Source organism: Dasypus novemcinctus, chromosome 18 (assembly GCF_030445035.2).
Source record: "Dasypus novemcinctus isolate mDasNov1 chromosome 18, mDasNov1.1.hap2, whole genome shotgun sequence".
NCBI lineage: Eukaryota > Metazoa > Chordata > Mammalia > Cingulata > Dasypodidae > Dasypus > Dasypus novemcinctus.
This window is the reverse complement of record NC_080690.1, coordinates 10,927,275-10,953,239: the sequence shown is the minus strand read 5'-3', so window position 1 is coordinate 10,953,239 and position 25,965 is coordinate 10,927,275. Positions and strand designations below refer to the sequence as shown.

The 25,965-nt window shown below is 40.6% G+C and overlaps 1 protein-coding gene across 1 annotated transcript in view; it reads left to right on the top strand.

Moving 5' to 3' along the window:
- The window catches only part of WWOX (WW domain containing oxidoreductase), a 995,490-nt gene that overhangs the window by 7,367 nt on the left and 962,158 nt on the right, over positions 1-25,965 (top strand). Inside the window, exons 2-4 of the mRNA XM_058279670.2 lie at positions 774-838; positions 1,706-1,763; positions 4,994-5,172. Of these exons, the coding sequence (XP_058135653.2) occupies positions 774-838; positions 1,706-1,763; positions 4,994-5,172 (302 nt within the window). The remainder of the gene's footprint in view (positions 1-773; positions 839-1,705; positions 1,764-4,993; positions 5,173-25,965) is intronic.

Below are 25,965 nucleotides of genomic sequence, written 5' to 3'. Positions count from 1 at the left end.
TCAGGGATCAGTGGAAGAGGCAGATCGTAAGCAAGCAGACAAATAATATAATTTCAGTTAGTGACAGGGCTGTAAAAGTACACAATGAAAACAGGGTAAGGAAGGGGCGGGTGGTGACGCAGGAGTGGGGTGGGGGTGGGCAGGACTGCTACTAGGGGGGAGGGAGGCCTACCCTGAGGAAGTGAACTTTGATCAGAAAGATGAGAAGGAGCCAGTCCGGGGAAGATCTGGGGGAGAGTGTCCTAGGTGGAGGCAGCAGCGAGTGCAAAGGCCCTGGGGCATGAGGGAGCTAGGTGGATTTGAGGGCAGGTAGAAGCCAGCCCCGCTGCAGGGGTGGGGGCAGGCCCCCGCAGGCAGTCGGGGTTTGGGGGCACACGTGTCCTGTTGAGTGAGGGATTGAGGTGTGGGGGAGGTAGGGGAAGAGAAGCTACCATGCTGCTCAGCGTGAAGGCCTGTGTCCCAATTTCACGTTGCTGCCCAGAAAGATCATTCGAGAACTTTGCTCTTCCCTTTTCTCCTGCTCTCCTTCCGCAGCCAGCTTATAAAGGCAGTTTTAGGAGCTTTCCGTAGGATTCCCTCTCCTTACAGCCCAGGGACTTAGACCTGAGGTAGGAGTAAAATTTATGTTTAAATGTCTCTTCTCCAAATGTCTGGCTTTACTACTTTTGAGAGAGAGTATTATCTGGAAGAGAGAAAAAAATTAATTCAATTGATTATTTTTCGAAGCATAACTCTAACTTCTTACTGTGTTGTCATTTTTTTTCTTTTAATAGTCACACCGAGGAGAAGACTCAATGGGAACACCCGAAAACTGGAAAAAGAAAACGAGTAGCAGGAGGTTTGTAGCTGTTGTCATCATAAAAGCCAAGAATCTGGTATTTAAAGCATTAATAGACAGGAAAATGTCCCTGACAGGGAGCTGACAGGTCACCGTGTCCGTCTGGGAAGGCGCTCTGGTAGAGGAGCTGATAGGAGTTGGCAGGAGATGATGTGTTACTGGGGTGCAGTGAGGATGATTTCTTACTGATCTTAAAGAGGTATTAAAATAATGGGAGCCTCTGACTCTTAGTATATTAGGTTTTCTTATGGTCTCCTTTTAAAATTGTTCTTGTTCACATCATGAAATTAAGTCTATCAGTGTTTTATGGAAAAACATAAATCGCAGTGACTGCTAGGTGCTTCTATTCCTGAGCAAGGGTGAGATGCACAGAATGGAAGTATAAGAAGGTCCCTGTCCTCAAGAGGTTTGGGGTCTAGTTGGAGAGACAAGATGTAGGCACAAAAAAAAATGAGACTGCTTTATAGTATCATGTAAGAGACCTTGGAAGGCAGCGTCTGAACGCTGCGTCGGGCGCTACCTAATACGTAGAGATGTTCCTAGGAGTCCACTCGGGTAGAATTCAAATGAATCGGTGCATCCAGAAGGCTCACAGCAGAAGCAGGAGCCAAATGGAGTTTTTAAGAATGATCTAGAGTGAAAGAGGGTTTTCTTTCAAAGAAAGAAAACAATGTGTAGTCCAGTTGGGGTAATGGGCCTTGTGCGACGGCCACGGTCGGGACTGATGCCCTGAACGCGTGGAAGAGACAGTTGGTCTGGCGGGAGAGGCTCAGGGGCAAGGCTGGCAAGACCTGGGCCCTCCCTTCCCGCCTGGGGGCGGTTCTTTCAACCCTGCCACACCCGACCTGTCTGTCTCTCCTGTTGCAGATTTGCCATACGGATGGGAACAAGAAACCGATGAGAACGGACAAGTGTTTTTTGTTGAGTAAGTCACTTTACATAGGAATTACTTGTGGTCATTTTGCTTTCTAACAGGAAATATTTATTATGAAAGCAGTACACATTGCCTGTTGAAAATTGGGAAAAGAATTTTTTTTTTTTTTTTTTAGGAGGTATCAGAGATTGATCCTGGAACGTTGTACTTGGGAAGCAGGCAGTCAGCCACTGAGTTATACCTGCTCCCCGTGAAGGAATTTTTAACCTTAATCTTATCAGCAACTACTTTGAACAATTTTTGTATTTATTTTTTCAGTCTATTTTCTATGAACATGCTTTCTTGAAAAAAAAGTCTGCTTTAATAACCTGTTTTTTCCCCATAGTACAGTGTGAGCATTTTCTCATATCCTCATGTGTTTTTCAAGAAGACAGTATTTAAAGGGTGTGGGGCGTTCTTTCCTACAGATAACTTATCAGATTGTCTCTTGGGTACTGATGTTGTTAAATCCTATTGGGCGTCTATACAAATACTGTTTTGAGCATCCTTGACTGTGAAACCTTTTTTCACCTCTCTGAGTCTTCGAATAAATTCCAATAATACACAAAAACTTAGTTACCACTTGTCTGACACACAGCACGAGCCGGGCACGCTTCTGATAGCCTCATTTCGAGAGTATCAGCTTCTTGGATCCCCACAGTAACCCGGCAAGGTGGTGCCGTTATTACCCCTGGTTAACACGGAGGACACGGACCGCGCCGAGGAGGGACTTGTTCAGGACCCCGCGGGGAGGAAGTGCCCGCCAGGGCTTGAGCTGGCAGCTTCTTCCGGTCTGCGTTCTTGACCACTGAAGTTAAGAGGCGACTTCAACATTCAGAGTAGAAGTTTTCTTACTCGATGGGATTAGGATTGGTTGGTTAATAGAAGTTAGTTTTAAGTAGGAAATTACTTTTTTTAAAAGGTATGCATGCAATGTAAACATTTTGCTTTATTTTAACGTAGAGACATACTTGCCTAGCTTTGGGTGTAGGGGCCAGGCCTGCATTTTGAATGTGTCTGCTGCTTGGAGTGCCTGTGGACCTTCTGCCCCATAACGCGCTTTTAATACAGCATCTGCAGGTTCCAGTTTCAGTTTCTTTAAAGTTGAGCAAAAGCTTGTGAAGAATCTGCGTGCTGAATCTAGATATTTATAGTATTTTTCTAGTGTTTTACTATACTTGATTAAATCTAAACTTTTTTAGCTTTTGTCTTTTGGACTTTCCAAAGCATTCAATTTATTTGTCATAGATACAGTAACACTTTTTTACCTTGCATGTTGCCAGGTCACATAATAATAACTAGTTAAATAATTTATAGTAACAAGTTCAAATAGCATAGGTGGTGTTGGAGTCTTGGTGGGTAGCCGAGACTGGGAGCAAAAGGACCAAAGCTTACCGAGAGGAGTCTGGCAGCAGCCACGGGCAGCCACAGGGAGAGGAGACTGGCAAGTCAGATATGGGGGCATTTGTTGTTTCCTGTTGGTTTGTAAGAAATTTTCTTCCCCTTGATTTTTTGAAACTTTTTTTCTTAACAAATTAAGGGTATCAACCCGTTGGTTATATGTTGCAAATGTTTTTTCGAAGTTTTTCTTTTAATTTTGCTGATTTTTATTTTAAATCAAGCATGGAATTTCTAAATTTTTGTGTCATCAAAAGGATCAGTGTTTTTTTCTTTGTAGACTCTGCCTTTGCACCCGTGCTTGGAAAGATACGCATCTGACATGAATGTTATTTTTAATGGTCCTAGAGTAGCATATCATTAGAACTTATTAGAAATGCATATTCTCAGACCCCAAGCTCCTGAATCAGAGACTGTGGGAGTGGAGCCAGTATTCTGGGTTTTAACCAGGCCTCCAGGTGATCCTGATGCATGCTAGTTTGGTCTACTCTAGAGCAGGGCTTGTCAAACTTTTTCTGTAAAGGGTTAGCCAGTAAATATTTTAATCCATATGGTCACTCAACTCTGCCATTGTACACAGAAGCACTATAGACAATACATAAATGACTCAGCATGGCTGTTCCAATAAAACTTTGTTTATAGAAACAGGTAGAGGGCTGGATTTGGCCCATGGGCCATAGTTTGCCAACCTCTCGTCTAGTCCAGTGGAACAAGCAAGGGCTTTGGAGTCAAGCTAGAACTGGGAGAATCTTAGCTCCCCCTGCAAGTCACCTAACCTCCCCAAGCCCATTATGGTGATGTGCTAAGTTTAACACCCAGCTCTCTAGGAGAAAAATCCTTGATTTATTTCCATGGTGTAAATATTTCCACCATGAGCAATTTCAGGCTACCATTGTGAAATCACTGGGGAATTGGGAAGAGACAAGCATATTCAGCTCTAGCAAGCCAGTGTGAGCCATCTTGCAGACACCACGGCCCTGTCGTCTCATCACATTGGAGTCCTAATGCTTATCGGACAGGCTATTATTCTGATTAAAATGAGGATTGTTCTTGGGTTTTGTTATTCACTGGGCAATGGGTATAGATAATAAATGCAATGTAGGTTTATAAAGACACATACATATATGTTACAAACATTTTAAATCACAAAATTTTATCTCTTGTTATTTCTGGAGAGTTCTTAATAGTTGTAAAGATATTTTGAGGTCTATTTATTAAAAATCACAAGAATCCATTTCAAATGGGAGAAATCTATTAAGTATTGTAATCTGTTAATCTATATGTAACAACGTATTTTGATATTGTTTCTACAAAATTTGATCAACACCAAATTAAAATTAGCATGCTCATAGGAGGTATTAGTTACAGTCTTAAAATGAAAATTATTAGAATTTTAGTACTTGGCAATTTTATATTTCCTATTGAGATTTTCAGAATTTCGACTTTTCTACTTCTCCACCAGTCTTTGGGCTCTGCCCAGGACGGATTTAACTGAAAAGAATGCTTGACAGCTTTTGAAGCCACATTTGCATGAATAACAGAAATACCAAAAGCCTTCTCAAAAAGCCTTTTTTAAGATCTAGGGATACAAGGCAATAGCTATTGTATGTTACAGTGTATTTTACAGGCAATTCGAAAGGAAAGGATTTGATGACTATCTTTCGAGGCAGGAATGTAATCTTTCTGGAGGCCAAAAGATAGATTAAATGGGTCCCGGTTCTCTTCAGTGTTAAGAATAAACCTTTTGGGGTTTTCCTAAACTGTCAGATTATCTTATATTTATAATGCCTGTGTTCACTGCTGTGGGTGAGTGTAAAATACATTGTTTCTCCTTTGCTTTACAGTCATATAAATAAAAGAACCACATACCTGGACCCTAGACTGGCATTTACTGTGGATGATAATCCAGCAAAGCCACCCACCAGGCAGAGATATGACGGCAGCACGACCGCCATGGAAATACTCCAGGGCCGCGACTTCACTGGCAAAGTGGTCATAGTTACTGGAGCTAATTCCGGAATAGGTAGGCTGTTCCTTGCTCCTTCTGTCTTTTATTTATTTATTTTGTGTGTGTGTGTCTACTATAATGAAATCTGCTGAATTCTAACAGTAATGAAATTTCCCGTAGTGATTCTCTAATTTAAAAATAAATTTACAGCCCTTTTCAGCTATTGCTTTATTAAAATCATGACCTCTTTGTAAATCCCAGTTTTATCATGAAAAGCTGTGTAGAAGCTGACCTTGAATTCTCTGAAACCTGAACACTCAGCAAAAGATTGTGGCTATTTTGGTATTCAAGGGTGAGACACAACGGGCTCGGTCTAAGGGTTTTTGACCTGGTCTGTGTGGTGTTCGGGCATATTCCAATTACCTGGGTTATTCAAACCAATGAAAAAATTGATTGGTAATGGGATACGGGGACCAACAGTGTATCATGACTTTGGAACAAAGGGTACTGCAGGTTTCGGTTGGGCACCAAGAATATCATTTTCCTTTCGGAAAAGGATCTTATTACTTTATAAAGCTGGAGAATTCGTCCTTGTCTTTTCCTCTAAATTAACCCTCTCAGTCCTGGTTTTTAACCGCAGTGACCGTCGTGGGGTGGATGCTTGGGCAGGGTTTCCTTCCTTCTACCCCAGACATCATGGGTTGTTGAAGAAAGAGGCAGAGCAGGTGCTGATACTATTTCTCCATCTATATCTATATCTATATATTTGTTTTTTGGTGAGGTACTGGGAACGGGGGATTGTATCCTGGACCTTATATGTGGGAAGCTGGTGCTCAACCACTGAGCCACATCAGCTCTCCTGAGTTGATTATTTTGTTTGTTTGCTTGTTTGTTTTTTTTGTTTTTAGGAGGCACTGGGAACCAAACCCAGGACCTCCCATGTGGCAAGCAGGTGCTCAACTGCTTGAGCCGCATCAGTTCCCTGATTCCCTGATTTTATTTTTAGTTTGTTTTGGTCCATTTACATCTGAATCAGTAAGAACTGACTGCTTTAAACTAGGATATGCATCTTCAGATTAAATCACAGATAGAGAAAAAAGATTTACTTTGGGCTGTTTTCTGGAAGGCTCTCTCTCCTTGACCCGTCAGGGCCCCCTTGGTGTGCTGTGTGGCCGTTTTGCCTAAGCCTTTGTCTCCTTATCCCTTGGCGTATCTCCTTCATGTTCCTCTCTCTGCCATTCTTAATTTTGATGGACCCCTTCTTCAACCTTGTGGAAACATTCCCTAATATTAGGACAAGCATAGAATTCCAGAATATATTCTTAAAGGATCAGTTATTGTGTAGCAATGTCAAAAATCAAACAAACTGCAGTCCCAGAACAGAACTTGCTACCACGCTTGTCTATTAGGATAAAGAAGTAAGTGAAATTTTTTGAAAACCTTAAGGGGATTTATTTAAAATTAACTTTCAAACCTCATCCTAGGCTCAGTGTATAGTCAGATCTTTTGAACTTCGTCTGCATTGGGATAAATTCTCTTGTCTTCATCATTGATGTCAAAATTAATAACACTGCATTAAAAATAATGGCTGGATCCTCGATCATCCAAGAAACAATATATCATGTTGATTATATTGATTACTGTTATGGTAAGAGTATGGACTGATACACTGTAGAATAATTTTTTTTAAATGTCTTAAGTAAAATATCAGTTAACTGGTAAATTAACCAAAAGACCTCATTCCCTTAATTTTCTGGCCAGACTTTTTTTGTTGTTAATTAGTAAGAGGCTACTGTTTATGTTACTATTTTTTGCTTAAGTGTTTAAGCTTTGCTCTGTCTGATGTTACATGGCATACCCTTGGATATGGCTAGTGCTCTTTTAAGATTTGTACAACTGGGTTTATGACATTGTAATCCAGGAATATTGGGGTTAGTTCAGAATATAAAAAAGAGCTACATCTAGTTGTATGTGTAATCATGATAAAAAGAAAAAAGCTTCTAAGGCATTGCAGCATAAATGTGTCGACCAGAAGGGACCGCAGACCTCTGTGAGTAAAGCCCCATACTCTGTGTTTCTGTGTGCTCCTGCCTCCCCTGAAGGCTCTTCCTTCCCAATGCCCATAGTTCATTTTCTGGACACTGTAAGTCAGTGTCTCTGGTCCATTTGGACACTGTGGCAGATCTTAAAGCTGAGGACAGAAGGGATGTTGTAGAAGGTCTTACGAAGACCAGCTCTTCCTACTCTACACCTGCAGCTGCAACCTAAACTCTTAACATTCCCTTAGAAATCGCCTGTAGCACTGCCATCTCACCCCATTTCCCCTCTCCACTTTTGAGACGCATACGTCTAAGGGCGTGCTGAAGATTTTAATTCTTAATTTTGGAAATAATATCATTCTGAAAACTCCAGGCAATCAAATACTTGCAAATAACGTCCGCTCTGCAGCTGCAGTATCAGGCTTAAAGAAAAGAAGCTGAAGATAGGCACATGGCTTTTCGTCGCAACTTAGTTAGCTTTTATTTCCTGCCTTAGAGAGTGTCCTTGCCCAAGTAGGCTGTGGCTTCTAGATAAAAGCCTGAACCACGAAGCATGCCAATTTATAAATTGCTATCACGACTGCATTTCTGCTCATTTCAGATGAAATAGTTGAGTGTGGAGTGAATTGGGCATCTTCATTTCTAGTCCTTCTGGGCATTCAGGAGTCATCTCCTATCAAAGCTTTACTGGGGTTGGAATTCCCTTTTTGCCACTCAAGGGAGCCTGTTTTCTATCTATAAACTGTTAAATCTTTAGCCTAGTGTTCTCTTTGAAGCAATCTGAAGGACTGAAATAAATCATAGCAGTGTTTATTTTGAGAGTGGTGACTCTAAACTAAAAACATATATATCTAACTTGCTTCACAAAGGCTGATTTGCAAATCTTCTATTTCCAGTTTTTGTGTTTTTAAAAAATTCTTTACAAGACATTGAATTGCTTTTTTGGAGTCCCCAGTCGTGAGGATCTCCTTGTTGCAGAAGGGGACTTCTCTTCCTTGACTTCAGGGCTGTGCTAGGACACTGCCCCATTTGAGCTGGTCTTTAAATAGATTTTGTCATCGTCATCCTCCCTTCAGCTATATTTTGAATTACTGAAGCAATTGGAGGGAATCTTAATTAATCTCAAAAAGTTCAGGGTGACTCTGGAAGTTAGTGGAAGGCTTCTGAGGAAATGTCAGAGTGAAACACTAGGGGCTCGTGAAATCTTTGCTTTCACAGTTCAGGCTTGTAGCCTGCTCCTGCTGTTGACGGGATCCTGCTGTCTAGATCAGGGCTTGGCAAACTACGGCCCTCAGGCTCCTGATTTTTGTAAATAAAGTTTTATTGAAGCACAGCCGTGCTCATTTGTTTCCCTATTGTTTCTGGCTGTTTTTGTTTTACCAGCAAGTCGGGTAGTTGCCAAAGAGACTGTTTGACCTGTGAAGCCTAAAATATTTCCTTTCTGGCCCTGTACAGAAAAAGATGGCTGCCCCCTGCACTAGAAGGCATTTCCCCAGTTGACCACTGTACTCCTGCAGTGCCCCAGGACACGTTAAGATTGTGGCAGCAAATCGGGGGGCACCGCTGGTCCCAACTCTGTTCCCCGTATTTGAGGGAGCTGCAAGGATTAGGATGTTGACTCCTCAGAAACTAACACTCTTCTCTCCTTGACCTTTGTTTAACCAGCTTTCTGAACCCGAAGAACTTTGTAATTGAAAGCTGTAGATTGTGGACCTCTCACTCTGTGGAGATCAGCATCTCAGTATCCAGGGGGAAGTCATCTCTTCACCCAAAGCTTCTACTAGCAGACCAAGCGCCCCGGAAGCCCACAGTCCAGACTGCTAAGCAGTAGAGACGAGGGAGGAGTTCATTTCTGTCTGTGTCCACCTAGCACGCGGCAGGAAGGGGCAGGTGGTTGACGGCTCTGATGTTAGCCGCTGGATGGCTCTGATTTGGTAAAAACAAATGAAAACGGCTTCAACATGGTGACTGTTAAATAGACATCTTTGAAGGCCCAAGGGAGGAAATTTTTAGGCCAGAGAATTTCCCACCACGGAAAATCCCAATCCCGTAGGTTCTTTTCCAGACTCGACCAGTCAGGCTAGCTGTAAAATGTTACAATATGTTGCCTTCTTGAATCTTCAGGCTCACAATGGCTCATCGGAGGCAGGATTCTCACATGAGTTCTAATGAGAGGTTAAGTTGAATGATGCCTAAATGTGGGATAGCACCACCTTTGTCCCTCTCTCTTAGTGGGGACATTTGTTGGAACTCAAGCAGTTGTAGTGAACAAGAGATATTAATTAATGTCATTTTTAGGGAATGAAATCTAGATTTTGTAAAACAACCTTTTGTATTTAAAAACCATTAATAAGTATGAGCAAATTAGATATTTTCAGTCTAATGTTCAGTGGCATTGATGGCAAAACTATTTTTTTCTTTAAAATTTTTTTCTTATTTTTTTGTTTTTTTCCATTTATATCTTTTTCTTTTCTTTTTAAAATTTAGTGCATTTAAAAATTTTAACTAAACTTTATTAACTTCCAGTATTAAACCAGGTGGTGGTTAAAATTTGACTTTAAATCCCTTTCAGAGTCGAGTCAAGCTGAAAATTCCTTTCACGTTTTGAACCGTCATAATGTTGGGCTGCACTGAATGTTGTGACTTTAAATCTAGAATAGCCTGGCCTGGTTTCGATTTTTGAGCCAGAGAACCCATTAACAAGAACAAAACATTTTTTCTCCTGAGCACATACCAGCTGGCCACCTTGGTATGTACCAGTAAAATGTATTCCAGGAGTGACACTTCAATTTTCTATCAGTATTTATGTTATGTAATCACCTCCCTAAGGTTTATTACAAGGATTCTTATATATTTATATGTCACATTTTTGAGATACTGAAAGTACATTGTCAAGCAATCAAAGTCACCCTTAATTTGCTCTCCTTGGAACAAAAATGAAAGTATCAGATCTCCGTGTAGGGAATCCCAAAAACTTATTCTAGTATAATGTTAAAATTGCTTGTCTTGGCCTAGAAACCTGCTTATAAGAATTTGGGGTCTTGTTCCTAACTCACGCGTTGAAATTACAGTTAAGGGTAGTTGCCATATTCTTTTATCTTGTAAATCATCACATGATGGATTCAGATCTGGTGTAAATTCCAAATTCTACCGGTTCTACAGCAATATAAGAAAATTGCTTTCTCCTCTTGTAGAAAGGTATATTCATTCTTAGTATTTGAATTCCATGCTTCACAGTTATGAAATATGCTGCCTTCTTATACTCCTTCAGTTTTTTGTTTTCTTTTCCATACCTAAGTGTTGATAAATTTTGCCTTCTGCCTAAGCCATGCCATTGACTTTTTTTTCAGTCTATTCCAAAAGATCTCATAAATCTGAGGCCAGAAGTTGACTTGTACTTAGTCTTTTTCTTGGGTAAAGCATACTCCTATAGGATCTCTGCTCTTGGGATCCTGAAATACCTTATTACAATTTCCTTTCCACTAGCGGGATCTTGGAATTTATCTCCTTTGTTAGAACCTGGTACTCATTAAGAAGAGGAAAAATTCTAAAAACGAAATAACCTTTTGGGAACTAAACTCCCATTTTTAATGAAAAACATTTGCAACATCTTCACTCTTATTCTAAAATATAACCATAAGTACAGTGATTTTGACATTATTTTGTTCTGAAAAACTGTTTAGATTTTTATGACTATTGAAAAAGTTGTGGAATAACATTAAAAATGAGAATTAGTACTTTAGAAATTAAGCAACCATTTTATATTTAAATAACCATGGACATTGAACATATGTTGAAATTGCATGATGAAAGTAAGAGAATTAAGATATCTTAAGGAAGAGACCAGTTTGAAATGTTGTAATGAGCCTCATATTATAAATCTGTAATCCCATGTGAAAAACTATTAAAAAAAATATGTGTACTTGATTATAAAAATCTGAAACTTTTGTCAGCTGAGGTCACCAGTTGAATTTCAAACTTATATATAGGTATAGATTTTAAATTTGCTTTGTTATAGTGTCAGAATAACAAATGAGAGTCATACAAGCTATTGTTCAATGCCAAAGTGGCTCAAACTCATAATTTAAGAGTATTTAAAAATAAGATTTCTACCCTAGTTGAAAATTTAGTGTTATATAAGATACGAAAATTTGAGCATTGTTTTACTTAATATCCTATTAAGTGAATTTGATCTTTTGCTTTTGCATGATACAGTGATATCGTAAGATTTAATGAAAATGTTCTATATGTTTTCTGTAAATTAAAAACATCTGATATGCAGTATTTATGTTTTTTCTCCACTAGAGGGCTCTGTTGCCCTTCGGTATAATTGAACAAAGGGGTGGCTTTGCAATACAGTTTTCTTCCTCTTAGCTGGGTCTTGCTTTCATTTTTGTTAAATTATGTCTTTTTACTTTTCTAATGTATCTTTTAGTCTAATTCTCCTCAGCAATAGAATTCAAACTGAAAACTGTTAGTAGTGTAATGTTTGTTTCTTTCCTTTTTTTTCTCGTTTTGTTTTGTTTTGTTTATATAAAATGCCAAGGTAGAAGAGATCCATTTAATAAAAGGTCCATTGTATGCAGGGGGCAGTCTGTTCTGCCAAATTACACAAGGGCATGTGTTTTCATGATATTATTGGTTTTGAGTGTCCTGTCCTATCAATAATGTGATTTTTTTTTCCTAAGTGGGAATTGTAATATTTAAATATTAATGCCTGTTTAAGGTTTACTTAAAAATGCTTTTATGACCTTCTATGTTTCCGTAAGAACATAGCCTCTCCCTTGCCTCCTGCTACCCTAGCCTTTCCCAGTGTTATATAATTTATTGTAAGGAGATTGTTTATTAATGATATATTCTTGTAGGAGAAAATGTCTTCTTTTGGTTTCTATGTCTGTTACTTAAATAAGAGAAGCCCTATTAAACCAAACACTTAATAAGAAGCAGATAGCCACTACTCTACATGTACAAAGGGTAATTTGTATTTTTGCTCTGTAACTAAAGTTTGAGGCAACCTATTTTGCATGAGCTTTAGCTCTCAAACAAATTTGGCTCAGAAAAGAAATCACTTTTGGCTTCATAAAGCTGCTTATATTCAAATTTTAAAAGGGGTCATAATGAATATACTACATTATATACTTTTATTTATATGATGCCTTTTCTTTTTTGGGAAATGCAAGAACCTGAAAACGTGAATATACTTGTAACATTGCAAGAATATTTTATCAAAGTAACAATGCTTTGGTCATTTGTATACAAACATGGTCATTGTGTATCAAATAAATTGTTAAAACTAGATTGCTATCTTGGGAATTATTACAGATTTTATAGTAAAAGAGATGCTGACTGCTGAAACCCCTTTCACCACTGATTCTTCAGTCTGACAGAGCTTGCAGCCTTTCTTGTATTTTCTGCAGCATATACATAGTGTTTCTTTGCGTCTCAAACTTTTTCAAAATAATGTTTGGGTCGATAAGAGGGTCTTCTTGTAAAGATCTCTCAAATTAAGTCTCAGATTTATCAAAAAGCAAATTTAAAAAGCTAGAGTTACTTTACCTAAATTCATCATCTCCCTTTGGCTTAATGGATGGCACTATACTTCATGAAGTGCCAGTCTTTATCTACATAAACCTAACTAAACGAGGTAAATAGAAAGTATTCTCATATTTAATGAGCTGTGTGACATGTTTTGATTCCAATTGTTTAAAATCCTTGAGTTGTTTGCCAGGCTGTACTGCTTGGTTTTCTTAGACCCTTCACATATAGAAGCTATATTCAGATGGTGTTGTCTCTCAAAGCAAATGAAAGGTTCTTCTCTAGACTGTGAGAGTGGTGCTAAAATTGTGAGAGAGAAAGGGGGAGCAGGAGAGCGATAAGACTGTGTGTGTGTGTGCGCGCGCGCGTGCACGCGCATGTGTGAGAAGATGGGGTTGCAGCTCTGTGTCTTCGGCCTTTCTCCCTAGATGGGGAGTGACTAATTTGTTTTCATAAGAACAAATTACCTCAGATAAGAAGGGACAAAATCAGAATCAAAGAAGTTTCTTGGGTGGTTTTATGGAAACTGAGGTTAGGAACTAATGAAATTCTTTTCATTTTCACCCTCACTTCGAAAATGAGCTTAATTGTTCCACACTAGTGGTTTTTGATCATTTTAATAATGTCCTATATTGATAGCTCCTTAGAATTTATGAAGGTTCTGTATACAGTGTCTTATCTAGTTCTCACCACAGTGCTTACAGTGATCTGGAAATGGTATCAAAGCAAAACACACAGAGAGTTGAGGTAACTTGCCTGAGATCACACAGCTCCTGAGTGGTGGGTGCCTGTAGGACTGAGCAAAGGATTTCTGTTTCCATGCCTGGAACCCTCACCGCTGCACTTGCTGTCTTCTGTTCCCAGCAGCTCATTTGGCCTGCTAAACCCTAGTCTGAATGCTTTACATGCATCTTCATTTAATTTAGGCAATTAAGTTAGAAATTATTTTTCATTTAAAAAACATGTATTCCTTATGGGCAATTGAGAAAATACAGATAACTGTAAAAGAAGAAATTAAGAATCATCCCTCAATTTCACTGTTAATGTATTTTCCCCCTTATTTAATGGGGGATCTTGATCATCTTTTCCTACAGTTAAATATTCTATGACATCTTAAGTGGTTGCATAGTATTCCATTATATGATTTTCCCAGTGTGACCTGTTTTGCTAGATTCCAGTTTTTAGATTGGAGATGACAATTTTGTAATGAAATCTGTATCCATCTATGACTAGTTTATTTATTTTCTGGAAGTGTGATTGCTGAATCAAGGATTTGCTGCCTAACTTTGATATCTTGATTTGTTTTGTCAGATTGAACCCATGCAAGGTTCCACCAATTCGAATGCCAATTTGCCCTGTATCTTTGCCAGTCTTCGGAGAATTAGCATTTTAAAACGTATTGCTTAAATTTGTGTGTCTCTGGTTATTAGTAAGATTGATCAGCTCTTTTTATGTTTGGCCTTTGTATTTATTCTTTTATGAATTGTCTTTTCACTCTATATATGTAACTATTGGATATATATTGATTGCTAATTGATTGCTTGCGTCATGTGGTATAATTTAATTTTGAACTTGTCCTTTCCTTTTAGAAGTTAATTTATCTCCAAGTGGCCATTTCTTTAAATATATTCAGTCTCGTGATCAAGGGACAGTTCCTAGTGAAAGCAGTTGCTTTAACTGCCCACTTTGCTTCACTGCATCCTTTTAGCATGTGTCTTGTCTATTATCCCCGCTACAGCTCAAATCGTGGATACTGGTGCACCACTTCCTGCATTTAAGGAGGGAGCAGCCCACAAAGCGCGAGTCCCAAGATGAAACTGTAGACACAGTTTGGTTATTTATGGTTTTGCTAATTTCCCCCAGAACATCTATTAATGATAGTAACACCTCTGCAGAACTTTTTTTGTGCATTCTCTCATGTGATGAGCCCAGCTCCCGTGTGGTGAAATTGTACCACTGCTGAAAATAGCTCTGCTGACAGTCAGGGCAAGCTTGATAGGTGGCGAGTTTCTATCTGGAGAGGCAGCGGGGTGCGGGAGAAGCAGCACTGGCTCTGGAAATCAGAAATGACCTAGTTTCAAAACCTGGCCCGACCACTTCCTATCGGTGACGCTGGGCAAGTGCTTTCCAGGGCTGAACTCCTGTTCCACGTCTGTGAGACATGGATGCTGTAACTGCTTCGCAGACTTGTTCGAGGAGGGAACGGCAGTGAACCCAGCGAGATGTCCGCTAACCATTGTGGGCACTTAATGAAGGGCGGTCATTTCTGGTTGAGGGGATTAAGTTAGTGAAATTAGTTGAGTAATTTCCCAGCTACCTGGTTCTCTGGTGCGCCAAAGTCTGCCTTGCTCTCTGTGAGCTTGTTCTGAAATGACCTTTCCAAATAACTGTTTGAAGCCTTGGCTTGTTGGCGCGAAAGGAAACTTTTAAAGTATTTTTTGTAGGAAGTCAGTCGCTTCAAGCAGAAAAACAGTAGAAAATGGGAAAAACATAAAAAGACAGTTGCTTTTGTTGTGGTCCAGGAACAAAAAGATAGTTTAAATTCAGGAAGAACAAAGGATGGAAAATTATTACAAATGATTATACTTTAAGCAAACCCATCACAGCTGCATCTTTATTACTGAGTTTTTTGACACTGGAGCATGTGCTCACTTAAATCTGTGATGGATACAGGACTGCCCGATAGATTAAGTATGGAAACCCACCCTTTTCCCATTCACTTGATCATGCCAAAGAATATATCAGTGTTTGAATATAATTTTATCCGCACTTGAAAAGGTACAGCAATTTTATTGGACACTACTAAGACATGATAGAAAGAGAATTATGAGATAGGCTGCCATTAACTTCTGTGACCGAAGGCAAGTCATTTAACTTTTTTGAGCCTTACTTCCTCATTTGCAAAATCAAGTGAATAATAATTTCCCTGTCACTTCTATTTTGTGAGGCCCGAATGAAACAGTGTGCAAAGCAGTAATGAAGAGTACTGCAGGAAGACAAGGTGGCTAAAGGGAGGAGGCTTTAGGGTGGGTAGGAGACAGGGAGGAAAAGAGTGATTTCATTCCTTAATGGATGGAATGAAATAGGTGCACTCGATATTTTTTTGTTAGGATATGCTGAGGGGTTTCTAGAACAATCTTCTCCAGGGCTCAGAAAGGCAACCAGATGTCAAGTGATAGTGTTATGTGTTGTGCATAATCTGGTGGTGATGACTAGAAAAATTTAATGGCTGCTCTCCCGGAGTTGGGACAAGCTGTCACTCTAGCCAGATATTTTAGAGCAGGAACGTGGGGTAATCAGGAAGGAATCTGCAGAGGCAGAAACTGCCATGGGTTGTAGCTGTGTGGGGAGGTCCTAGGTAGAACTGTTGTCACTTATTGGGCAATTCATCTTCTTCTTGGTTGCCTTACATTTCACCTGTCCATGTCCTTCCCCCTACCACAAGGCAGAGAGCTAAGTTAGATGGAGATGGGGAAGAATGAACTGGATGCTATTTGCTTAAATAACATCAACAAAATTGCCAGCCGTATCTTGATTCTGGAAACTGTTTTCCTGGTGATCACACAAAGCAAAAGAATGAACACAATCTCTTTCAAATGGAGACACTGCCGTGTCAGCCACCAGTGGCTTGTACGGATGAAATCTCAGGAACTTTTTGCATCTTTCAATACCGTGCCCTCTGACCGCATGGCTCCGTTTTGTAGTAAGGCGGTTTCCAGATTCAGCAGCTGGGTTTGAGAATCTTCTATCAGCCAAGAGATCATCATTGCATTCCAAATGGCATTCCAAAAAAAAATTGCCATTACAACTTTATCTATTCGCAAAGGAAGTTTCAATTCCAGGTTCATTTGCAGTTACCAGATTGAGTGTTTGACAAGGTAGAGAGCGCCGTAACAGATCCATACAGGGAAACATCTCAGTCAGAGAGCCGAGTCAGATTTTTGGCAAGGGATACGCTCCTTTGAGCCTGAAGCTGACTGGGAGCTGTCAGTCTTTGTGCACGATGGTCTTTTTTATACCAAGTTTTACCATAGCTGCCTGCCTGTGTTCCTCTTTTATTGCCTGTTGTCCTGCCCAGGAGGGATTTGACAAGAGGAAGCCATCATCGTGGGACTCTGCCACCGCCGTGCCCGTGAGCATACGTGCATCTTTCGTGCTGCGTCCCTGACATGTTGGCTTACTTACTAGGAAGTTTATGTCACCTCCTATTGCTGCTGCAACAGATGAGCACAAACTCAGTGGATTGAATCAATGCACATTTATTCTCTCACTATTCTAGAGGCCAGAAGTGGAGAATCCCTCTCACAGGGCTAAAGTCAAGGTGTAGGCAAGGCTAGTTCCTTCTGGAGGCTCATGGGGAGAATCTGTTTCTTTGCCTTTTTCAGAGCTTCTAGTGACCACTGGGCTCCTTGGCTCGTGGCCGTGATGTCCATCTTCAGACTGCATCATTGCAATGCCTGCCTCCCTTGTCACATGGCCTTCTCTGTAGGCAAAGATCCCTCCGCCTCCCTCCTAGGCCACTTGTGGTTGCTTTTAGGGCCCACCTGGCTACTCGAGAACCACCTCTCCATCTCCAGAGCCTTAATCCCATTTGCAGAGTCCCCTTTGCCAGGTGGGGTAACATTCACAAGTTCCAGGCCTTAGGCCCTGGTGTTGGTGGAGGCCGTTATTCAACCCTCCCACCGAAGGTGACAGATGATCTCCAAGAAGCCTTTCAACTTCAAGGTGTCTGTCTCTACTCTAATTCCTCCCTGTCTAAACAGTTTTTTTTTTAAAGATTTATTTATTTATTTCTCTTCACTCCCCCCCCCACCCTGGTTGTCTGTTCTCTGTGTCTATTTGCTGCATCTTCTTTGTCTGCTTCTGTTGTTGTCAGCGGCACGGGAATCTGTGTTTCTTTTTGTTGCTGTCATCTTGCTGTGTCAGCTCTCCGTGTGTGCGGCACCATTCCTGGGCAGGCTGCACTTCCTTTCACGCTGGGTGGCTCTCCTTACAAGGTGCACTTTTTCGGCATGGGGCTCCCCTACGCGGGGGACACCCCTGCGTGTCACGGCACTCCTTGCGCGCATCAGCACTGTGCATGGGCCAGCTCCACACGGGTCAAGGAGGCCCGGGGGTTTGAACCGTGGACCTCCCATGTGGTAGACGGATGCCCTAACCACTGGGCCAAGTCCGCTGCCTCTAAACAGTTCTTTGGGTTGAGTGGTTTTGTCTAGGAAATGCTGGTTTAGTGCACCTCAACGTTCGGAGGTCTTGGGGGCAGCCTGCAATGCCTCGACTTCTCCAGCTTGTGCTGGTCTGGAGATGGGCATAAGTGGGACGTTCACTGTATTGCCTGCTGCTGAGTAACTGGGTGTTAGTGGTCGTAACAAAGGGGGGTGGGCCTTTTCATGCCTGCTCCTCCCTCTCGGTGGGGGCCGTTCGGCCTAGAGTAGAGCTCTCTACTCAGCCTTTAGGACCGAGGTCAAACTGGTGGCCTGTGGCCTGGATCTGGCCGCCAGACGTTTTATTTGGCCTCCACAAAAATGACCTGTATTTTGTTTTGTTTTACTGGATTACACATCTAAAAACCAGGATATTTTACTTTAATGAAATCTACATGTTTCGACTCTCGAAAAATCAGACACGCTGGGAATACACGGGTCCCCGTGCTCAACTTGCAGCTCCCTCGCGGAGGCTCAGTGCTGCCCCCCACAGGCGGCATCTGTGGCTTTGCCCAGGCTGTTTCACATGTTTGTGTTACCTGCCCAGGTTCTCCTAGGGACGAGTTTGGAGCCCCACTTGGGATCTGTGTTGAGGGCTGTCTGGACTGAGTGGACTGGCTGGCTCCTTGCCATGGAGAAGCCTTTCTCCCATCATTTGCACAGTCAACAGACATTGACTACAGAGTATTAGGTGCTAAACCTGAGTATAGAACCAAACAGATGTGACCCCTGCCCTTGTGGAGCTGCAGACTAGCCAGAATATTAGCAACTTGACCTTGTGCTCCCAGAGAACATTTAATTTATTTGCTTTAAAGTGTAATTTTTTAAGCATACATTTTCTCCTGCATGTATGTATGCTTCTTTCCTAATTTTTCTATTTGTATTAAAAGTATAGGATACTAAAGTCTTTTTTTTTTTTTTATACTTAGATATCTACACAAAAATCACCAAATGTGTTCTTGGAAGTGAAAGAGAACTTTTGCCATCTTTACTGATGCCTTTTTTAGTCTTACTGTTGGAATCTGATTTTTTGTAAGCTTCATTCTCACTTGTGCATTTTTTTAGTAACTGTAAGGAAAGTAAAATCGATAATAGGTGTAGGGTGAACAAAAGTCATCTTCAAGTTGGAGAACAATTGTGTGCATCAGAGGTCAAGTATAATTGCTTAGTCTGTAAATTATAGTGTTCACATTTCCATTGTTCGGTTTGTGTTTATAAGCGTGCAGCTATATTATGATTTCTTAAAATCCATCCTGTATCTTTTGATGGGGTGGGGTGGGGGAGGAAGGAAGTATTTGAGCATGCTTGTAACCTAAGCAGTTATGTACTGTTTAGGTAGTATGTACTAAACATGCTTACTCATTGTATTTTGCGGGCAGACAGATTTCTTTTACAGTTCTTCCCAGGTTTCCTTTAGTTAGCTTTTATGCTTTGCTCTAAGTTTTGACTTAGCCCCATAGCTCTGGGCTCTTCACTCCTCCCGTCGTTGATGGTATAGCTGAGCTCTGCTAATGCTGGTTATTAATCTGAATATATACCAGGGAGGTTTTATAATTGCTATAATTCTTCTTTGCTCCATTCTATTTCCCAGCTCTTCAAATGGTGTGGCAGCTGCAAAACACAGTACTTGGATGCAAGGCATTAGAATTGTAGCTTATACTTATGATGTTACATTGTCAGTGCTGCAGGGAAACTGGTCAAGTTTTTGGATAATATTTTGATCTGCAGATACCAAGCAAATTGATGTAAAATGTAAAAAGTTAGGTAAATTAGGATGGCACCCTTGATCTTTAAGGAATAACCTTTAGCTGTATTTTAGGTATAAAGCTGGTCTTGTTTGAATTGACAAACATATAAAAGTGTTTAGCTTTTTGAAGGATGATTTTTTTTAAAACTCCGCATACCCTGTGTTCTGTTTAAACTGTCCAGAGAGAAGTGCCAGAAAGTGAAATAATTTCAAACTAACCTCTAAAGAACAAATGCAAATGGCTTTAAATGAATATAAAGATCAAACCCAGGATGATTATCTACTGTAGTTGCCAGACTGTGCATCATTGGAAGCTAACCGTAGGGAAGCTAGTTGACAAAAGCGGGGGGTAAGCTGAGCTGGGCTAGGCTAAGCTGAGCTGGGAAGGGAACAAAATATTACAGAGTCATCACATTTAAAAAGTAAGTGATTCTCCCTTTCCAGTTCGTAGAATTCTTCCATCTTCCTAACAGATTTTGTGGATCTAGCACAGGTATTAGGGAACCTTACATGATTCCTTAAATGTCCTTTGGCTATTACCTTTAAGAATTGTTTTGTATTATATGGCACTCTCTCTCTCTCTCTGTGTATTGGTGGTGGAGTATTAACTCCTGTGACAAATAACAAACAGCAAACATTGCTGATGTTGACTTTACTATTTGCTTAAATATTAGTATTGAATTTCAGAATCAACATCCTGACAGGATGGCTTTGTTTTAAAGCCTCTGATAGAAAACTATCTGTGTCTTATTGATAGCACTTCTGGATAGCTATCAGAAATCTTTAGCCAGAAATTTAACCATAATTTTAAAGTTGAGCATTACAGTAAACAATAATGTGGATATTGCAAAGACTATTTCCTGTGCACACACGACTTTGTAAGGCCTTCTGAATTTTACCTATTCTCTCAGACTTTTGGGGACCATTAAACTCTGTTTCCTTAGTTTCCTTTAACCTGTTTTCATTGTGACAACTGGGATGAGATTTTTCTTTTTCTGTAATTCTGTTATTCAGAGCACGTCTCTAGCTCATCTCTTCATTCTCTGCTTGGTTTCATGTTTTACTTTAATCTTTCTGTATATCAGTATGTGTCATTATGGTATTTAAACTCTTAGAAGAATTTGGCAGTTGCTAACTTCTTGAGAAAATAAAGCATCCTGCTGTTTTAATGTTCTGTTTATGCAGAGTTAAAAATTCACAGTATTTGGCTCAGGTCATGATAATTTAAGTGCTGTTTGCAATTATAGCAGAAACTACTGTCCTTATGATTAGGAGTATAACTTTGGTTTTAGAACTCTTGACCATGTTTTCTCCATGTTAGATGTGAAAAGAACCAGGAGAGTATGAAGATATCAATAATATTGTCATGCAGTAATCCCACTGTGGAGAGGTATACAGAGAGAAAATCCCAAAGAAAGCACTGAACTCAAGGAAGAGGAAGGTTTGGGTGATGGCCCAGTGAGACTGGACGAGGGCAGAGATGATGATGATGGGCAAATCGGGAGGGAGGGGGTCGCCTGCACTTTGAAACATCTAACTGTGACCCTGCAACGTAGACAAACCCGGCTCCCACCTCACTCCCTCAAGGAAGCCACAGCCTTGCTGCAAAACTGGTGATGCAGACTACCTCCTGGGTTAGAGAGAAAAGTCATCCACATGCAGTAACTCAAGAGCAGTTATTTACCCAGCAGAGAATTTTAAAGTACAGGAGGCCATTTTCAACGTGTGACATGACTTTAACGTTTAGTTCAGAGTGTGCCGCTGGTAAACTCCACTGCATATTACCTAGTGTGTGTAGAGGGGGATTTCTTTTTGAGAAGGGTGGACCTGAGTTTCTTTGAAAATCCATGTCTGGTAGTGTTTAAATTTCTTTTTAGAAGCATAAAGAGAGAAATGCAATAGGGAGACTTTGGATTTTCAACTGTGCAGTCACTCAAGTTTTATTATCCCATTAAATTAAGTTGTGTTAATTGTGTTCAGATTATTAGAGGCCAGCTGTGTTAACTTCTGTACATTTTGATCATAGGAGAGCCTTCTAGTCTGTGAACTTAGGTTTCTTGCTTGCTTGCTTCCATGACATTTACCTATATCAGGCTTTCTTTTCTTCCTACCAATTTTTTCAATTATCAGAAGGCTAAGAGAATAGTTAGACTGAAAGTATTACTTCCACACAAACTGACCCAAGATTATAGCAAGGAAAAGAAATTTGTAGGCATGTTTTTCTGATTCTTTCTCTACTTGATTTGAATTCTTTTAGGACTTGAATCTCTAAGCCCATGTGCCTTCATGTGACTTTTGAGATTTCTAGAATACAGAACTCACCTTTGTAACTGGAATTTATTCAGTTTTATATGTGCCTTGTATTGAGTGATGGGTAGGTGTGATAACTCTATATAAAATTATATTAAAGTCCAAGAGGTGCTTTTATGAGGCAGGCTGGAAATGGCATCCGATTTTCTTATGGCTTTTTCATGTCCGTTTTGATGAATCTATTTATTACTTCTATAATGAGTAGTACACATGGTTGGTTAGCCAAGTTATTGAACTTTATCAACCTTGGCTGAAATTCACAATGCGTGCCAAACTTGTTGTAACGTGTAAGAAATTACATCTAGGCTAAAAGGCTCAATAATGATCACTCTTACAATGGAATCTTTTAAAAAGCATGGGATTTCATGATATTCCTATGCTTTTGAAAAATCATGTGATACATTGAAACAAGGATGAACATATAACTGAACAAAGTATTCACTTATAGATTTGAATCTTAGAATAAGCTTATTTGACTCCCAGAACATGGTGAGAAAGGATATTTTCCTGAGTGTATTTGCTCTCACACATCTCTCTCTCTAGATCTTATTAGATCCAGCCTTAATCGTGTGACTTTTGAACCCATTGGACATAGGGGATGAAACTTAATAATGTGCATTTATATCACATCCGTTTATGAGTTCTAAAGTGATTTGCAATGTGTAGCTACACTATGCTTAAATTACAGAGACTTGAGGAACTTAGAGCCTTATATTCTCACTCGAGAAATTAGAGCACAAATTGGCCTGTTAACCCCTAAAGAGGCGCTGGGGTTTGAGGGGCCTACCCCTATTCCAAGTTATGAACTAATTGAAAAACAAGACAAATGATAAGGTCGATGGAAGCCTACATCATTGCCTTAATCACTGCTGAAGGGGACGCTGGAGAAGGTGGCTTCTATCTGTGGGCTGGTGGGCGACCTACACCTGAATTCAGAATTCCACTGGGTGGCCTGCCCTGGTGCCACTCTGGAGCAGGCCAGGCCTCCCCCGGGGGCAGAACCTACGCTACCGGTCAGAAACTAGAGTGGTTAGTTTCTTTGAGAAAATGAGACCGCAACAGAAAAAAGCATTTATTTCTTAAATTGTGAGCCCTCGCTCTTTCCTTGAATAACTAGACATATGTTTTGATTTTTGTACTTTCTGATCTGCTAATTCTGGGATCTCGGTCTCTTTTCCTTTGTCTGTCCAGTGAAGTGGGTGCTGCGGCACCCACCACCCTGAGCTGGGAGAGTGAGATGCAACGAGGGCACTCAGCATGATTCCTAGCACCTTTTCAGTGTTCACCTGAAGTTTCTGTATTCATTGTTCTGTTCCTAGGGCTAAGTTTTTAGTTTCTTAACTTTTTCCTGTGGACAATTTCAAATGTATGCCAACAGAGAGAGAACTGCAGGGGTTCTGAAGAGGTGAAAATGAGCTGGTCTAAGTTGCACCCTCGAATGACAGTGGGAAGAAGACTCACTTGAGGTCTAGACTCATAAACCAGCCAGTTGAGGGACAGCTCCGAATTTTGTCATGGCCACTTTCCCACTTCAGGAGTTTGATAAATACTTGCCGACTTAATTGGCCTGTTCTTTGGTAGTATACAAAATTGCCAACAGTTAGTAAAAGGGATTTTTTGCCAAGCTAGTCATGCTGTTGATAGAATGGGCAGATGAAAGCATGTCTGTCTTTTTCCATGTCCATTTAGGCCTAAACCTTTTTCACAGTGTGTCAGTGTCATGAATGAGTCATAAGGAATAGAGCAGGTCAGTGAGCCATTGTGAAAGGGGTGGGGATACTTCACTCAAGGGACCTGGGATACTTTTGACCAGGTTAGTTTTCTCAGTGGCTGAAATCATGAAAGTTGCTGGAAGGCTGTCACTAGCTAAGTGTCTGCATGGCTTGCTACATACACCATCCTATGGAGAGCTGAGGGTAGGGCAATAGAAAAATTGCAAAGTATCACCCAGCAAAGCCAGTCCCTCTGATAATAGTGCAGGAGTCAACCCAGTTCTGCTGACAGCACAGTATGCCTTTTAATTATTCTGTCTTTGATGAAATATTTCTTTTTAATTTTATTAAATTTACTTCTCATATTAAAAACCGTGCTATTGCATTTGCCAAAAGGACATTTAAAATACATGGCTAATTTGTTTTTATTTTTTTATAATGCTTCATTAGAACTCAGTTGAACAGTAAAGTTGTGCGTGATATAAGAATAAGGATGTGAAAACCTGAGGGAAAGGGGTGGGTAAGAATGAATCTAGTGCTTTCTTTTCACAGGGGTCCAAGAACAGATCCATTCTGGGTGGTGTCTTCCCACCTTCGATGTGGGAAAAAAAGGAAAAGTTAAAGAGAGCAAATGTCTCTGGGTTTTAATTCAACTTTCTAAGGAATAAAGATCTCATAAAGTCCATATCTCTTGACTGAGTCTTTTCAAAATGGTTTATTTTTTTTTCATGTGTGATAATAAAGCACATTTGGGACAGCCCACTCTGAGAAGTCAGCAGGCGCCTGCCTGACTTCAGTAGCAATCACCCAACTGCCATAGACTGTAATCAAGCTTGCGAAAACCATGTGCTCCACGCTGTGGGGGAGCCAGAGTGAAGTGCTTAATGTGCCACTCCACTGATGTGAAAGGGGAGCAAATGCTGAAAATGGGGTTTCTGAACTGCAATCATCATTTGGCATCTCTATCACCTACAGCTGCTCAAAGACGTTTCTACCAGGCGACATTTCTTGCAATTCCTAACATTTGCAACGGTAGATGCCTCTAATGTTGACAACCTGTCTACACCTTTGGTTGATTGAACTCTTCACAGTTTGTTGTTAAGAAAGGTAAACTGTGCCATTGGCTGGGCCACATCTAAATATTGTGTTCATTCCTGAGTGGAGCTCTGGCAAGATAAAGGCTCACAGAGTCATCAGATCATGTCTTAGGAGCAGCCATTAAAGGGAAAGTGAACGGTTAGTTCATTGGTAGAAGAAATGATTGACATCAGTTAGTCTCTCTCTATGAGAGAGAGAATCCTTACAGTGGCCGGTTCTAAGAGACAGCACCAGTTTGTAGAATTCTACAGGAAGTTAGCACTCAACTGGCGAAAAGGGGGAGAAACAACCTTTTCTAATGATTCAAGTTGTATAAAAATGAAGGTAGTAAGTTTCTCTGTTATTGAAAATGTTGTAAGTGGCTTGGCTTAGCCTGGGTTCCTCCAAAAACAGACCCTAAGCCAAAGCCTATTTGTAGATAATTTATGTGGAATGTGGTTCCAGGGAATGAATGAGGAAAATTAAATGACGAAGGAGGGAAAGGCAGGGCATGAATGTTATGGGACTGGGCAGTGCTGTGGGTGACCACAGCTCAGTTCCATGGGCTCTTCTGAAGAGCTTTGTGAGATGCATCTCATAAGCTATCTGATTGGAATGAAAGAGGAAGCATTTACCCATTCGTTTCAATCCCCATTGGACAAGGGCGACCCCACAGGTCTTAAGTCCCCAGTGTTTTCTCCTCTATGCTTCCCATGCTGCCATGTCAGGATCTCCAGGATAGGTATAGAGAGATACACAGTGCGGCCAGGGTGAGGCTGTCCAGTTGCATTTGTGTGAAGTTGGTTGAAAACTTCATGGAGCTGTTTTCTGCTACAAAAGCTAGAGTAAGATGGACGGGATTGAGAGAATTTGAAGTGGTTTGCAAGAGGTCTCTCCAATACAGTCCACCCCTTGCACCATTACTTGGATCTTTTCTTGTGCCCTTCATTAAGTACAGCCCATCATAGGGTCCCCTGAAAGGTTAAAAGACTGAGTCAGCCCTGGTATGTGATTAATTTCTCAGCTTTAACCTTTATTTGACTGTCCGATAGAAGAGGCATAGCAACCATTCAACAAATGAATAGCAACCATTCAACAAATCATTCTTTCAACAAATACTTCTGGAGTGCCTACCGTGTCCCTGGCCCTGCTGTGGATTTTGGGGCTATAGCAGCAAACAAAATATTCCTGTGCCTGTGGCATTTGCTTTCTTGTGGAACTGGATTTTCAGAACTGGCTGCTCT